The 17,247-nt window shown below is 55.0% G+C and overlaps 1 protein-coding gene across 1 annotated transcript; it reads left to right on the top strand.

Moving 5' to 3' along the window:
• The first annotated feature begins 467 nt into the window (after nucleotides 1-467).
• On the top strand, nucleotides 468-17,236 carry LOC132835147 (diacylglycerol O-acyltransferase 2-like). Its single transcript, XM_060854479.1, has 7 exons — nucleotides 468-538; nucleotides 2,969-3,076; nucleotides 3,259-3,329; nucleotides 8,756-8,960; nucleotides 11,132-11,306; nucleotides 15,330-15,532; nucleotides 16,836-17,236. The coding sequence occupies exons 1-7, from the start codon at nucleotides 472-474 to the stop codon at nucleotides 16,988-16,990; spliced, it is 984 nt and encodes a 327-aa protein (XP_060710462.1). The 5' UTR covers nucleotides 468-471; the 3' UTR covers nucleotides 16,991-17,236.
• The last annotated feature ends 11 nt before the right edge of the window (nucleotides 17,237-17,247 follow it).

Here is a 17,247-nt window from a genome sequence, read left to right as displayed (position 1 = left end):
AATGTCCCTTCTCCCCAGGCCTGACTGTGATGTCCCTTCTCCCCAGGCCTGACTGTGCTGTCCCTTCTCCCCAGGCCTGACTGTGTTGTACTTCCTCCCCAGGCCTGACTGTAATGTACCTTCTCCCCAGGCCTGACTGTGCTGTCCCTTCTCCCCAGGCCTGACTGTGTTGTACTTCCTCCCCAGGCCTGACTGTGATGTACCTTCTCCCCAGGCCTGACTGTAATGTACCTTCTCCCCAGGCCAGACTGTGCTGTGTCTCCTCCCCAGGCCTGACTGTAATGTCCCTTCTCCCCAGGCCAGACTGTGCTGTGTCTCCTCCCCAGGCCTGTCTGTGCTGTCCCTTCTCCCCAGGCCTGTCTGTGCTGTGTCTCCTCCCCAGGCCTGACAATGCTGTGCCTTTTCCCCAGGCCTGACTGTGTTGTGTCTCCTCCCCAGGCCTGTCGATGACATTCTGGTGGTGACTGTGGGATGATGTTCCGAAGGCTGTTGGAGACACTCAGTGTGTTTCAATGGGTTTTAACCTTCTTGTTGATGGGTGAGTGTCCACATACCTCACTGCGGACATGAGGTGCCCCGGTACAGGGAGGAATCCTACTCCTGGAAAATCTACCCCCTCAGGCCCTCAATACACTCAGATCCTCAATTCCCTCAGATCCTGAACTACGTCAAACCCTCAATACACTCAGATCCTCAATACACTCAAGACCTCAAATCCCTTCAACTGTCTCAGAACCTCAATCCACCAACATCCTCAGACCCTCAATCCCCTCAGACTCTCAACTCCCTCAGTTCCTCATTCCACTCAGGCCCTCAATTCCTTCAACTCCCTCAGACCCTCAAACCCTCAATCCCTTCAACTCCCTCAGACTCTTATTCCCTTCAGACCCTCAATTCCCTCAACTTCCTCCAACCCTCTACTCCCTTGGACCCTCAATCCCCTCAGACCCAGAACTCCCTCAGACCCTCAGCTCCCTCAGGCCCGTAATCCCCTCAATTCCCTTGAACAGTCAACTCCCTCAGACCCTCAATCCCTTCAGACCCTCAGCACCAACACCCCCTCAGCACTGACACACCCTCAAATGCAACGTCCCCTCAGCCCTCATCAACCTACCCCATGCTCCTACACCCCTCTGCTACCCATCTATTACCCCCTTGCCCCCCCCAGTCTCTCAGCCACAGCTGCCTCCATTAGCCATCACCTACTCCCCCGGGTCCCAGTGGTATTACCCCATTGGGGGCAGGGTGAGGTGGGGAGAGAGGAGGAGAGCCCAGGGCATGCTAGGAGCTCAGCTACAGAGCCATTTTGGACAGAGGGGTGAGAAATCAAACTCCCTCCCCCCCCACCATCACACATCGCCCCCGTCTCCATCCTTCCCCTCCCCCCACTGTCACCCTCTCCCCACCATCACACCCCCTGGGGGGGGGAACAGGCTGCAGCAACCACTGCTTGCAGCCAAGCTGCATTTAACTAGCACCTTGCTTTGTGGGTGCTTTCAAGTAACACTTGGAACTCCGCCAGAAAGAGATAATCGGTTAAGGGACCAATCAAAGGCCAATCAGTAACGGCCAGCTCTCAGGGGGTTGGGGAGTGCGGAGAGAGGGAGGGAAAGAGGGGTAGAGAGAGGGGATAGAGTGAAAGGATAGAGAGAGGAATAGAGAAAGGGAAGGAGGGATCAAGAAAGGGAGGGTGGGATAGAGAGAGGAATAGAGAGAGAGGAGGAAGAGAGAGATAGATAGAGAGAGGAAGGGGAGGGAGAGAGAAATATAGAGAGAGGGAGGGGAGGGAGAGAGAAAGGCATTGAGGGAGTGAGAGTGGAAGGGAGAGAGGGATAGAGAGAGAGGGAAGGAGCGAGTGAATGGAGAGAGGGATAGAGAGAGACAAGAGATTTGAGGAGAGAGGGATAGAGAGAGAGGGAGAGTGGGAAGCGAGAGAGGGAGGGGAGGGAGAAAGGGATAGAGAGAGGGAGAGAGATGGTGAATAGGGAGATGTGGAAATAGCCCGGGGGGGTGTGGAAATAGACAGGGGGGAATGTGGAAATAGACGGGTGGGTGTGGAAATAGACGGGGGATGTGGAAATAGACGAGGGGGGATGTAGAAATAGACGGGGGGGAAGTGGAAATAGACGGGGAGGATGTGGAAATAGACGGGGGGGTGTGGAAATAGACGGGGGGGTGTGGAAATAGACGTGGAGGATGTGGAAATAGATGGGGGGGTGTGGAAATAGACGGGAGGATGTGGAAATAGACGGGTGGGTGTGGAAATAGACAGGGGGGAATGTGGAAATGGATGGGGGGATGTGGAAATAGACGGGTGGGTGTGGAAATAGACAGGGGGGAATGTGGAAATGGATGGGGGGATGTGGAAATAGACGGGAGGATGTGGAAATAGACAGGGGGGAATGTGGAAATAGACGAGGGGGGATGTAGAAATAGACGGGGGGGAAGTGGAAATAGACGGGGAGGATGTGGAAATAGACGGGGGGATGTGGAAATGGATGGGGGGATGTGGAAATAGACGGGTGGGTGTGGAAATAGACGGGGAGGTGTGGAAATAGACGGGGGGGGGAATATGGAAATAGACGGGAGGGGATGTGGAAATGGATGGGGGGATGAGGAAATAGACGGGGGTGTGTGGAAATAGACGGTGGGGGGGGGGGGGTGAGGATGTGGGAAGGTTGTTACCCTTTGTGTGGGAGAGTCTAGGACCAGAGAGGACCAACATCTCAGAGTAAGGGCTCACCCATTAATGACAGAGTCCCGGAGGAATTCCTTCTCTCTGAGGGGAAGGGAATCTGTGGGAACATAAGTGCATTGGAAGCTGAGACAGATTCTGAACCAGGGAGGGAATCAAGGGGAAAAGGCAGTTAGGGATGACTGATCCTTGAACGGGAGATACAGAGTCGATGGGCTGAATGGCCTGCTGCTACTCGAGCTTGTGGTTTGACGGTCTCCGATCTCTGTCCAGGTGTATTCTGCAGCCTCCTAACTGGGTACCTCCTCCTGACTCGCTTCTGGCCTCTTGCAGCCCTGTACCTGGCTTGGCTCACCATCGACCGCCACACCCCGGAAAGAGGTAAAACCATCCTGCTTTACCAGGCGAGTGAGCGGCTGGGGCTATCCCACTGCAGCAGGCATCACCACCAAACCCGATATCCACATTCCCGCGCGGATTCCCGCAGAGCCGGTCCTGTTGGAACATTTTTCACCAATCGCCAGTCAATCTTCACTTCGCTCTCTTTTTCTCCCCCCCCCCAGGAGGTCGGAGGTCACAGTGGGTCAGGAACTGGACGGTGTGGAGATACATGCGTGACTACTTCCCCATCTCGGTGCGTTTTCCACTTCCAGGTTTACCATCTCCCTCCCATCCCGGAATTCAACAGATCTGCGGCAAGTTTAGCTCAGATTGACAGGGGCAGAGCCTGCTGCAGAGATTTACCCAGGTTTGGCAGTGCCTGGGGTGGTCAGGTTGAAGGAAGAGAGCTTCAATCTGTTCAGGCTATACTTGCTAGAGTCTCAAAGACCCATGGGCAGGATCTTCTAGATCGTCCACAACTCCATATCTCCCCTGTCTGGATCTACTTGGTGGCACGGCGGCTCAGTGGTTAGCACTGCTGCCTCACCGCACCAGGGACCCAGGTTCAATTCCAGCCTCGGGCGATTGTAGGTGTGAAGTTTGCACATTCTTCTCCGTGTCTGCGAGGGTTTCCTCCAGGTGCTCCGGTTTCCTCCCACAGTCCAAAGATGTGCGGGTTAGGGTGGATTGGCCATGCTAAATTGTCCCACAGTGTCCAGGGATGTGCAGGTTAGGGTGGATTGGCCGTGCTATATTGTCCCATAGTGCCCTGGGATGTGCAGGTTAGGGTGGATTGGCTGTGCTAAACTGTCCCATTGTGTTAGGTGCATTAGTCAGAGGGAAATGGATCTGGGTGGCTCATTTCGGAGGGTCATTGTGGAATTGTTGGGCCAAATGACCTGTGGGGAATTAATTGATTAAAGTGCGAACAGCAGTGAACAGGGGTAAGAGCAGGAACAGGGGTCGGAGTGCACACGGTGGTGTCGAAGGCCTTTGGCCCATTTGATCCAACCTGTCCATGCCGACCAGATATCCAAAATTAATCCAGTCCCATTTGCCAGCACTTGGCCCATATCCCTCAAAACCTTTCCTATTCATTTACCTGTCCAAATCTTCGATCCAACTCATCCATCCTGACCAGATATCCTAACCTAGGTTAGGGTGGATTGGCTGTGCTAAATTGTCCCATAGTGCCCAGGGATGTGCAGGTTAGGGTGGATTGGCTGTGCTAAATTGTCCCATAGTGTCCAGGGATGGGCAGGTTAGGGTGGATTGGCCACGCTAAATTGTCCCATAGTGCCCAGGGATGTGCAGGTTAGGGTGGATTGGCCGTGCTAAATTGTCCCATAGTGTCCAGGGATGGGCAGGTTAGGGTGGATTGGCCACGCTAAATTGTCCCATAGTGCCCAGGGATGTGCAGGTTAGGGTGGATTGGCCGTGCTAAATTGTCCCATAGTGCCCAGGGATGTGCAGGTTAGGGTGGATTGGCCGTGCTAAATTGTCCCATAGTGCCCAGGGATGTGCAGGTTAGGGTGGATTGGCCATGCTAAATTGTCCCAAAGAGTCCAGGGATGTGCGGGTTAGGGTGGATTGGCCATGCTAAATTGTCCCATAGCGCCCAGGGATGTGCGGGTTAGGGTGCATTGGCCATGCTAAATTGTCCCATAGTGCCCAGGGATATGCAGGTTAGGGTGGATTGGCCGTGCTAAATTGTCCCATAGTGCCCAGGGATGTGCAGGTTAGGGTGGATTGGCCGTGCTAAATTGTCCCATCGTGTCCAGGGATGTGCAGGTTAGGGTGGATTGGCTGTGCTAAACTGTCCCATTGTGTTAGGTGCATTAGTCAGAGGGAAATGGATCTGGGTGGCTCATTTCGGAGGGTCATTGTGGAATTGTTGGGCCAAATGACCTGTGGGGAATTAATTGAACTGCATGAAAAAGTTGTCCCTTAGTTCCCTTTTATGTCTTTCCCCTCTCACCTTAAACCTATGCCCTCTAGTTTCCCCGACCCTGGGGAAAAAGACCTTGTCTACTTACCCTACCCATGCCCCTCATGATTTTATAAACCTCTATCAGGTCACCCCTCAGGCTCCGATGCTCCAGGGAAAACAGCCTCAGCCTATTCAGCCTCTCCCTTTTGCTCAAACCCTCCAAAGTTTTCTGAACCCCTTCATGTTTCACAACATCCTCCCGATAGCAGGGAGACCAGAACTGAATGCAGTATTCCAAAAGTGACCTAACCAATGTCCTGTACAGCCGCAACATGACCTCCCAACTCCTGTACTCAATGCTCTGACCAATAAAGGAGAACATATCAAACGTCTTCCTCACTATCCTATCTACCCGAATCTCTACTTTCAAGGAGCTATGAACCTGCCCTACAAGGTCCATTTGTTCAGCAACACTCCCCAGAGCCTGAACATAGGCCAGTACTTATATCAAACATTGAACATTACAGCGCAGTACAGGCCCTTCGGCCCTCAATGTTGTACCGACCTGTGAAACCAATCTGAAGTTCATCTAACCTTATCAACTTCCCACTACTGTCATTGATCTTACTGTAGTCTTTCTTTTATTCCTGACATACCTGTGGAATCATTAGGATTTTCCTTGATCCTACTCTGTTTTCCCTGGAGTGTCGAAGACTAAGGGGGTGACCTTACAGAGGTTTATAAAATCATGAAGGGCATAGGTAGGATAAATAGACAATGTCTTTTCCATGGGGTGTGGGGAATCCGGAATTAGAGGGGCATAGGTTTAGGGTGAGAGGGGAAAGATATAAAAGAGACCTAAGGGGCAACTTTTTCACACAGAGGGTGGTACATGTATGGAATGAGCTGCCAGAGGAAGTGGTGGAGGCTGGTACAATTACGACATTTAAAAGGGATCTGGATGGGTATTTAAATAAAAAGGGTTTAGAGGGATAAGGACCAAATGCTGGCAAATGGAACTAGATTAGGTTGGGATATCTGGTCGGCATGAACGAGTTAGATCGAATAGTCTGTGTCTGTGCCGTACATCTCTATGACTCCAACAACAGGATGAGACTGGGAATCCTGCAGCGTGTAACTCACCACCTGACTCCCCAAAGCCTGTCCACCATCCACAAGGCACAAGTCTAGGAGTGTGAGGGAATAATCCCCACTTGCCCCTGAATGGGGGCAGCTCCGACAACACTCAAGAAGCTCAATACCATCCAGGGGCAAAAAGCCCCCACCTGATTGACACCACATCCACAAACATCCCCTCCCTCCCCCACCGACGCTCAGTAGCAGCAGTGTGTACCATCTACAAGATGAACTGCAGCAACACACCAAGTTTCTCAGGCAGCACCTTCCAAACCCATGACCACTTCCATCTGGAAGGACAAGGGCAGCAGATACATGGGAACACCAACCCCTTGCAAATTCCCCTCCGAGCCCCTCACCATGGAAGTATATCGGTCGTTCCTTCAGTGTCACTGGGACAGAATCCTGGAGCTCCCTCCCTAACGGGCGCTGTGTGGGTGTCCCTACACCACACGGGACTGCAGCGGGTCAAGAAGGCAGCTCACCCCCCACCTTCTGAAGGGGGCAGTTAGGGAGGGGCAATAAATGCTGGGCCCAGACAGCGAAATGCAGATAAAACCAAGATAAAGCAAGTTATCGATGGGAACATACCAGTCGGAAGATTGTGAAATTGCAGAGTGTGCAGTTTAGAACAGGGTTAATGAATAGTGGCCTTTGTTCAGCTCAATAAGAGCTGAATGATCTTTGACTCTTGGCAGCAAGTGACTGTTTCCAGCGAGAGACAGATCTGCATTTCCACAGTCCCCAGGTCAAACTGGATTGGAAGAAACCTTTGGAACTGGTGAACGGAATCAAAACAGAATTTTAGGAATCCTGGTGTCAAAACTATCCAGCCCATTAAGTCTGTTCCTGGAATCACTCTCTGAGCGTTTGGAACTCAGTGTTAATCTCCTGCCATTTACCCCCTTATCACCATCCACCCAGAGCCCCCAAAGTCCCTGCTGAAGGTTTGATCTGAGCTTATCACCACAGACTGCATTCCACACCCTAACTACTCGTTGGGAGAAAAAAAACGATTCATTCTGCCTCTCGGCGGGAGTCACATGGCTCGCAAACAGACCTTTGGACCCAACCAGTCCATGGCAGCGATAATCCCAAAGTGTACTACTCCCACCTGCCTGAGTTAGGCCCCTATCGCTCCAAACCTTCGTTCTGAAGGAGGAGCACTGGACCCTGTAAACTTTAACTCTGATTTCTCTCCACATCCTCGGATGCTGCCAGACCTGCTGAGCTTTTCCAGCAATTTCTGTTTCGGTTCCCTCTAAACCCTTCCTATTCATAAACCCAACCAGATGCCTTTTAAATGTTGCTGTTGTACCAGCCTCCACCACTTCCTCTGGCAAGATGAGAGTGGTGCTGGAAAAACACAGCAAGTCAGGCAGCATCCGAGGGGCAGGAAAATCGACATTTCAGGCAGAAGCCCTTCATCATTCCATACACACACCACCCTTTGTGTGAAAAAGGGTCCCTTTTCAATCTCTCCCCTCTCACCTTCAACCTATGCCCCTCTAGTTCTGGACTCCCCCACCCCACGGAAAAGACGTTGTCTATTTATCCTATCCATGCCCCTCATGATTTTATAAACCTCTCAGCCTCCGACACTCCAGAGAAAACAGCCCCAGCCTATTCAGCTTTTCTCCATAGCTCAAACCCTCCAGTCTCAGAAAAATCCTTGGAATTCTGCATTCCATTCTGGTCTCCCATGTGATCAAACATGAAAGGGTTCAGAAAAGATTTACAAGGATGTTGCCAGGGATGGAGGGTTTGAGCTATAGGGAGAGGCTGAACAGGCTGGGGCTGTTTTCCCTGGAGCGTCGGAGGCTGAGGGGTGACCTTATAGAGGTTTATAAAATCATGAGGGGCCTGGATAGGATAAATAGACAAGGTCTTTTCCCTGGGGTGGGGAAGTCTAAAACTAGAGGGCAGAGGTTTAAGGTGAGCGGGGAAATATTTGAAAGGGGCCTGAGGGGCACCTTTTTCACACAGAGGCTGGTGCGTGAATGGAATGAGCTGCCAGAGGAAGTGGTGGAGGCTGGTACAATGACAACATTTAAAAGGCATCTGGATGGGAATATGAATAGAGGAGACAGAAAGGACTGCAGATGCCAGAGATTAGAGTTAAGAGTGTGATGCTGGGACAGCACAGCAGGTCAGGCAGCATCTGAGGTGCTGGAGAAACGATGTTTCAAGCATAAGCTCTTCATCAGGAACATGAGGAAGGTCTTATGCCTGGAACGTCAATTCTCCTCAGATGCTGCATGACCTGCTGTGCTTTTCCAGTGCCACACTCTTCGACTCGGGTTCACGAATTGGAAGCTCTTTCCAGGGATATTGGCCAAGTGCTGGCAAGTGGGACGAGGCTGGGTTGGGATATCTGGTCGGCATGGACGAGTTGGAGCAAAGGGCCTTTTTCCCGTGCTGGATGACTCGAGGGCAGGTCAGAATCAGAGGAGAGCAGAGATTGTGGAGGAGTCTGCATATATTCGAATGAACGTGGCTGAGCGAGCGAATCGTAATGACATGCACGTACGACATTGCTGTGACAGAGCTCAGGATGTCTCCAAGGGGTGGACTTCCCTGTCCAATCCACTGAACCTTATTTTTCTTTGCAGATGGTGAAAATGGCCGACCTGGACCCCAAGAGGAACTATGTCTTTGGCTCACACCCCCACGGGATAATGTGTTTCGGCACCTTCTGTAACTTCTGCACAGAGGCAAACGGCTTCTCCGGAATGTTCCCTGGCATTACCCCTCACCTGGCCACCCTGAGCGGACTTTTCCGCCTGCCCATCTTCAGAGACTACCTGCTCAGCGGGGGTAAGGGTGCCAGTCCCATCGCCACCTCACCTGCTTCCAGCTGTCGTCTCCCTACGCTGCCCCTCCCACCCACAAAACCGCCAACCGATTGGCACCATACCCGGGTGGGTGCAGCTCCAGGAATACAAGGGCCGAGTCAGAAACGTGAGGGAATACTCCCCACTTGCCCCTGGATGGGAGCAGCTTCAGAAATACTCAAGAAGCATCCAGGAACAAAGCAGCCCCCACCCAATTGGCGCCACATCCCCTCCCCGCCCGCCACCAATGCTCAATCGCAGCAGTGTGTACCATGTACAGGACGCCCTGCAGAAATTCACCCAAGATCCTCAAACAGCACCTTCCAAACCAATGACCACCTCCACCTAGAAGGACAAGGGCAGTGGATACATGGGAACACCAGCCTCCCCTGCACGTTCCCCTCTCCCCATCCCGACTTGGAAATATATTGGCTCAATGTCGCTGGGTCAGAATCCCGGGACTTCCTCCCACACGGTGCTGTGTGGGTGTCCCTACACCACACGGGACTGCAGTGGATCAAGAAGGCAGCTCACCCCCATCTTCTCAATTAGACGTGGCACAGAATGGACATGTTTTGGGTGCCAATCCAGCTTTGCCCCTGGATGGTGTTGAGCTTCTTGAGTGCTGTTGGAACTGCCCACCATCCAGGGCAAGTGGGGAGTATTCCCTCACACTCCTGACTTGTGCCTTGCTGATGGTGGGATAGGCATTGGAGAGTCAGGAGGGGAATTACTCATTTTGGAAAATCCAACGTGACCGCATAGATAAAACGGTCAAAATTTAGACACATTAAGCGAACACACGGGTTATCAGGGAAACCCTCCCTCTGGGTCACTAAAGTCCTTCAGGGAAGGAGATCTACCTTCCTGACCTGGTCTGGCCTACACGTAACTCCAGACTCCACTGGCGCCATGGACAGAGCAGGAACCAAGGATAGTGGGCAATGGGACTGGGTTAGGACAGGGGACAGTCAATAGATGAATGCAGAAGATGTATTAGAGGCTATTCAGCTCATTGAGCCCATACTGAAGATCTGAAGAGCATCCCACATCCCGACACTATCACTGTAACCCTGCATTGCCCCACGGCTAATCCACCCTAACTTGCACATCCCTGAGCACTATGGGACAATTTAGCATGGCTAATCCACGCTAACCTGCACATTCCTGGACAATATGGGACAATTTAGCTTGGCCAATCCACCCTAACCTGCACATCCCTGGGCACTATGGGACAATTTAGCACGACCAATCCACCCTAACCTGCACATCCCTGGACAATACGGGACAATTTAGCATGGCCAATCCACCCTAACCCGCACATCTCTGGACAATATGGGACAATTTAGCGTGGCCAATCCACCCCAACCTGCACATCCCTGGGCACTATGGGACAATTTAGCGTGGCCAATCCACCCTAACCTGTACATCCCTGGGCATTATGGGACAATTTAGCACGGCCAATCCACCCTAACCTGCACATCCCAGGACACTATGGGACAATTTAGCGTGGCCAATCCACCCTAACCTGCCTATCCCTGGACACTATGGGACAATTTAGCGTGGCCAATCCACCCTAACCTGCCCATCCCTGGATACTATGGGACAATTTAGCACGGCCAATCCACCCTAACCTGCACATCCCTGGGCACTATGGGACAATTTAGCGTGGCCAATCCACCCTAACCTGCCCATCCCTGGATACTATGGGACAATTTAGCATGGCCAATCCACCCTAACCAATTGTGGGAGGAAACCAGAACCCCCAGAGGAAACCCACATAGACACGGGGCGAATGTGTAAACTCCACACAGACAGTCACCTGAGGCTGGAATCGAACCCGGGTCCCTGGCGCCGTGAGGCAGCAGTGCTAGCCAATGTAAGACACAGATGGTTGTGAGCCTGGAGTCACATGTAGGTCAGAATGGGAGGCTGGGATGGACAGTTAGATGGGAGTTGGTCGAAGGGCCTGTTTCTGCACTGTAAGGAATCTAATCTAAACCAGAGATGGGCAATGGCGAGGTCCTAGGTGGGTTTGGCGGTCAATGTCGAAGGTCAGGGGTCAGATTTGGAGCCTTGTCATTGGTTCAAAGTGGATTTTACTGAACTCAACCCCCCCCCCCCACTTTCTCTCTCTGCCCTCCCGTTCCACAGGAGGGTGCTCTGTCAGCAGGTCGAGCCTAGGCCACATCCTGTCGGAGCGCGGCGCGGGCAACGCCGTGATCATTGTGGTGGGAGGGGCGGCAGAATCGATGGCAGGCACACCAGGAGACCACTCCGTCTTACTGAAGGACAGGATGGGCTTTATCCGACTGGCACTGAGCCACGGGTAGGTCAACCACCCCACCACCCAATCCCCACCCCCCAGACTCCCCACAAGGTCTCGCCCAGGCTGCTCTACGACAGGGTGTGTCACACCCCTCACTTGACCTTGATCGTCCTCAAGGAGGAAGGAGTGGGTTTTGCCACCACCCCCCTCCCCTACAGGTGGTACTGAAACTAACAGTGGGAAGTCCCACCCGCTCACTCAGTAGAACACCCCACCCCCGAATAACAGGACGGGTCATTCTGCACACTTCTCTAAAGGCAGAATGACCCCCATGGCACAATCTTGAGGGTGGTACACACACCGCCCCAATCAGAGAAATTTCCCCTCATCATGGCACAGGACCTTGCTGCGCGCAATTGTATGGCTCCATTTCCACACTGGCCAAGATCCTGGGATCTGTCAGGCCCAGAGGTAACGACAGGGGCTAGACACATGCAAGTGTGTCTTACCTCTACCACACCACACACCCAGGTAGGACACTCTCTCCTCCCACAGTGATTGTGTTCTCCCTCTCTCTCCACTCCCCCCTCGAGGTGACTGTGTTCTCCCTCTCTCTCCACTCCCCCCTCGAGGTGACTGTGTTCCCTCTCTCTCTCTCCCCGCCACCCCTCGAGGTGACTGTGTTCCCTCTCTCTCCCCTCGAGGTGACTGTGTTCCCTCTCTCTCTCCCTCCCTCAAGGTGACAGTGTTCCCTCTCCCTCCACCTGAGGGGACTGTGTTCCCTCTCTCTCCCTCCCTCGAAGTGACTGTGTTCCCTCTCCCTCCACCTGAGGGGCTGTGTTCCCTCTCTCTCCACTCCCCCCTCGAGGTGACTGTGTTCCCTCTCTCTCGCATCCCCCCCGTGACTGTGTTCCCCCTCTCTCTCTCTCTCGCTCCTCGAGGTGACTGTGTTCCCTCTATCTCACCCCCCTTGAGGTGACTGTGTTCCCTCTCTCTCTCTGCCGCCTCGAGGTGACTGTGTTCCCTCTCTCTCTCTCGCTCCCCGCGAGGTGACTGCGTTCCCTCTCTCTCTCTCCCCCCCCTCCTCGAGGTGACTGTGTTCCCTCTCTCTCCCCCCCTCGAGGTGACTGCGTTCCCGCTCTCTCTCGCTCCCCTCGAGGTGACTGTGTTCCCTCTCTCTCTCGCTCCCCTCAAGGTGACTGTGTTCCCTCTCTCTCCCCGCCTCGAGATGACTGTGTTCCTTATCTCTCCCCCCCTCGAGGTGACTGTGTTCCCTCTCTTTCCCCCCCTCAAGGTGACTGTGTTCCCTCTCTCTCTCCCCCTCGAGGTGACTGTGTTCCCTTCCTCTCTCCCCCATTCGAAGTGATTGTTCCCTCTCTCTCTCTCCCCCCCCTTGAGGTGACTGTGTTCCCTCTCTCTCACGCCCCCCCCCCAGAGGTGACTGTTTTCCCTCCCTCTCTGTCACCCCCCCGAAGTGACTGTGATCCCAATCTCTCTCTTGCCCCACTCGAGGTGACTGTGTTCCCTCTAACACTCCCCCATTGAGGTGACTGTGTTCCCTCTCTCCCGTTCCCCTCAATGAGACTGTGTTCCCTCTCTCTCCAGTTCCTCTTGAGGTGACTGTGTTCTCTCTCTCCCTCCCATTCCCCTCGAGGTGACTGCGTTCCCTCTCTCACCCTCCCCTCGAAGTGACTGTGTTCCCTCTCCCTCTCCCATTCCCCTCGAGGTGACTGCGTTCTCTCTCCATCATTCCCCTCGAGGTGACTGCGTTCCCTCTCACCCTCATTCCCCTCGAGGTGACTGCGTTCCCTCTCCCCCTCCCATTCCCCTCGAGGTGACTGCGTTCCCTCTCCCATTCCCCTCGAGGTGACTGTGTTTCCGTTCCCTCTCCCATTCCCCTCGAGGTGACTGTGTTCCCTCTCCCTCTCCCATTCCCCTTGAGGTGACTGTGTTCCCTCTCCCTCTCCCTCCCCTCGAGGTGACTGTGTTCCCTCTCTCTCCCTCCCCTCGAGCTGACTGTGTTCCCTCTCTCTCCCATTCCCCTCGAGGTGACTGTGTTCCCTCTCTCTCTCCCATTCCCCTCGAGGTGACTGTGTTCCCTCTCTCGCTCATTCCCCTCGAGGTGACTGTGTTCCCTCTCCCCCTCCCATTCCCCTCGAGGTGACTGCGTTCCCTCTCCCATTCCCCTCGAGGTGACTGCATTCCCTCTCCCTCCCACATTCCCCTCGAGGTGACGGCATTCCCTCTCCCCCTCCCATTCCCCTCGAGGTGACTGTGTTCCCTCTCCCTCTCCCATTCCCCTCGAGATGACTGTGTTTCCGTTCCCTCTCCCTCTCCCCTCGAGGTGACTGCGTTCCCTCCCACATTCCCCTCGAGGTGACGGCATTCCCTCTCCCCCTCCCATTCCCCTCGAGGTGACTGCGTTCCCTCTCCCTCTCCCCTCGAGGTGACTGCGTTCCCTCTCCCTCTCCCCTCGAGGTGACTGCGTTCCCTCTCCCATTCCCCTCGAGGTGACTGCGTTCCCTCTCCCATTCCCCTCGAGGTGACTGCGTTCCCTCTCCCTCTCCCATTCCCCTCGAGGTGACTGTGTTCCCTCTCTCTCCCACATTCCCCTCGAGGTGACTGCGTTCCCTCTCCCTCTCCCCTCGAGGTGACTGCGTTCCCTCTCCCTCCCACATTCCCCTCGAGGTGACGGCATTCCCTCTCCCCCTCCCATTCCCCTCGAGGTGACTGCGTTCCCTCTCCCTCTCCCCTCGAGGTGACTGCGTTCCCTCTCCCATTCCCCTCGAGGTGACTGCGTTCCCTCTCCCTCTCCCCTCGAGGTGACTGCGTTCCCTCTCCCATTCCCCTCGAGGTGACTGCGTTCCCTCTCCCTCTCCCATTCCCCTCGAGGTGACTGTGTTCCCTCTCTCTCCCATTCCCCTCGAGGTGACTGCGTTCCCTCTCCCCCTCCCATTCCCCTCGAGGTGACTGCGTTCCCTCTCCCATTCCCCTCGAGGTGACTGTGTTTCCGTTCCCTCTCCCATTCCCCTCGAGGTGACTGTGTTCCCTCTCCCTCTCCCCTTGAGGTGTCTGTGTTCCCTCTCCCTCCCCCCTTGAGCTGACTGTGTTCCCTCTTTCTCTCCCTCCCCTCGAGGTGACTGTGTTCCCTCTCTCTCTCTCCCTCCCCTCGAGGTGACTGTGTTCCCTCTCCCTCCCCCCTTGAGCTGACTGTGTTCTCTCTCCCTCCCCTCGAGGTGACTGTGTTCCCTCTCCCTCCCCCCTTGAGCTGACTGTGTTCCCTCTCTCTCTCCCTCCCCTCGAGGTGACTGTGTTCCCTCTCTCTCTCCCATTCCCCTGGAGGTGACTGTGTTCCCTCTCTCTCTCCCTCCCCTCGAGGTGACTGTGTTCCCTCTCTCTCTCCCATTCCCCTCGAGGTGACTGTGTTCCCTCTCCCACTCCCTCTCCCCTTGAGGTGACTGTGTTCCCTCTCTCTCTCTCTCATCCTCCCCTCGAGGTGACTGTGTTCTCTCTCTCCCATTCCCCTTGAGCTGACTGTGTTCCCTCTCTCTCTCCCATTCCCCTGGAGGTGACTGTGTTCCCTCTCTCTCTCCCCCATTCCCCTCGAGGTGACTGTGTTCCCTCTCTCGCTCATTCCCCTCGAGGTGACTGTGTTCCCTCTCCCACTCCCTCTCCCCTTGAGGTGACTGTGTTCCCTCTCTCTCTCCCTCCCCTCGAGGTGACTGTGTTCCCTCTCTCTCTCCCATTCCCCTCGAGGTGACTGTGTTCCCTCTCCCACTCCCTCTCCCCTTGAGGTGACTGTGTTCCCTCTCTCTCTCTCTCATCCTCCCCTCGAGGTGACTGTGTTCTCTCTCTCCCATTCCCCTTGAGCTGACTGTGTTCCCTCTCTCTCTCCCATTCCCCTGGAGGTGACTGTGTTCCCTCTCCCTCTCCCATTCCCCTCGAGGTGACTGTGTTCCCTCTCTCGCTCATTCCCCTCGAGGTGACTGTGTTCCCTCTCTCTCTCCCTCCCCTCGAGGTGACTGTGTTCCCTCTCTCTCTCCCTCCCCTCGAGGTGACTGTGTTCCCTCTCTCCCTCCGTAGGGCCGACCTCGTTCCCGTTTACAGTTTCGGGGAGAACGATGTCTTTGAGCAGTTGGTCTTCCGGTCGGGAAGTTGGATGAAGTCGCTCCAGGTGACCTTCCAGAAGTGGATGGGATTTGCTCCGTGTTTGTTCCGTGGCCGGGGGCTGCTCTCTGCCCGCTCCTGGGGGCTGTTGCCCTACGCCAAGCCCGTCATGACTGTAGGTGGGTATGATGCCCACTGCCGGGACTGACCGTGAATATCCGGGAAGGGCATACAGTAAACCGAGAGACGGGCAGAGTGAGGGGGCAAGAGGAGGAGCGAGGTAGAGGTGGGGAGGAGAGAGAGCGAGGGAATGTGGAAGAGGGAGGCCGAAGGACTGTGGGTGAGGGAGGGGCCAGCAGACACACACAGGCGAGGGAGTGAGGGAAAAGAGAGATGGAGTTGAAGGGGTGAGTGGGAGGGGAGGCAAAGTAGTGGAGGAGGGAGGGAGAGATGGTGTGAAGGGGTGAGGGAGTGAAGGAAAGTGGGAAAGGCGGAGGCAAGGAAGTCAGGGAGAGGTGGAATGAGGCAGGGAGATACAGAAAAAGCTTGAGGGAGGGATGAGTGGGAGAGAGAGCGGGGGGGAGGAGGAGAGAGAGCGGGGGGGGAGGAGGAGAGCGAGGGGGGAGGGGAGGATAGCAAGGGGGGAGGAGGGAGAGAGCGCGCAGGTGCGGGGAGGGAGAGAGAGCGCGAAGGGGCGGGGAGGGAGAGCGCGCGCGGGGAGAGAGAGAGAGAGAGAGAGAGAGAGAGAGAGAGAGAGAGAGAGAGAGAGAGAGAGAGAGAGAGAGAGAAAAAGAGTGTGCAGGGGAGAGAGAGCGAGCAGGGGAGAGAGAGAGAGAGAGAGAGAGAGCAGGGGGAGAGAGAGAGAGAGAGAGAGAGAGAGAGAGAGCAGGGGGGGAGAGAGAGAGAGCAGGGGGGAGAGAGAGAGAGAGAGAGAGAGAGCAGGGGAGAGAGAGAGAGAGCAGGGGGGAGAGAGAGAGAGAGAGCAGGGGGGAGAGAGAGTGCAGGGGAGCGCGAGCGAGTGCAGGGGAGCGCGAGCGAAAGAGAGTGAGAGCGAGCGCGGGGAGAGAGCGCAGGGAGAGAGAGAGAGCGCGAGCGCAGGGAGAGAGAGAGAGAGAGAGAGAGAGGGGAAGAGAGAGCAGGAGAGAGAGAGTGAGCGGGGAGAGAGAGTTAGTGCTGAGGGGAGAGACAATGTACGGGGGGGAAGAGAGAGTGTGGAGCAGGAAGAGGTCAGGGTGAGGAGTGTTGAGGAGGGGGAGAGAGTGTGTGGAGGTGGGGGAGAGAGCAGAGCAGGGAGAGGGCATGGGAGGGGCTTGAGTGTGCTGGGGGGGGCGAAGAGATTGCAGGGGAGAGAGAGGGGGTAGATGGCAGGGAAGAGGTGTGTCGAGGGGGAATTCGGAGGCGAGGGGTAACTGCAGGGATTGGTGAAGGTCTGAGGGATATGGCACAGGTCTGACGGACTGGCACTGTGCCCTTTCCCCACAGTTGGTGAACCCATCACAGTGAGACAGAGCACAAACCCATCAGAGGAGGAGGTGAGTCACTACCACGCTCAGTACATGGAGGCCTTGGTCAGGCTGTTCAATAAATACAAGGGGCAGTACGGACTGTCCGAAACCACACAGCTCACTATCTACTGAGCCCACTTCACCCGCGCCCTCGGAGACCAGTACTCAGGAACAGGAGGGAGTCACATCTTCATCAAAACCGTGGGACCATTCTCTCAGATTCAGAACTCAGAAGGGACAACATCAAGGGAACTGACACTCACCTGATCTCCAGAATGTGTCAGCACACTGACTGTCCCCTCCATCCCCTTCAGCTCACCGGGAACACAGGCCATCAGGGATAGCACAGGGTTAGAGACAGAGTAAAGCTCCCTCTACACTGTCCCCCA

The sequence above is a fragment of the Hemiscyllium ocellatum genome, chromosome 44 (assembly GCF_020745735.1).
Source record: "Hemiscyllium ocellatum isolate sHemOce1 chromosome 44, sHemOce1.pat.X.cur, whole genome shotgun sequence".
Classification (NCBI taxonomy): Eukaryota; Metazoa; Chordata; class Chondrichthyes; order Orectolobiformes; family Hemiscylliidae; genus Hemiscyllium; species Hemiscyllium ocellatum.
The sequence above is the reverse complement of the archived record's forward strand: the minus strand, read 5'-3'. Positions and strand labels throughout refer to the sequence as shown.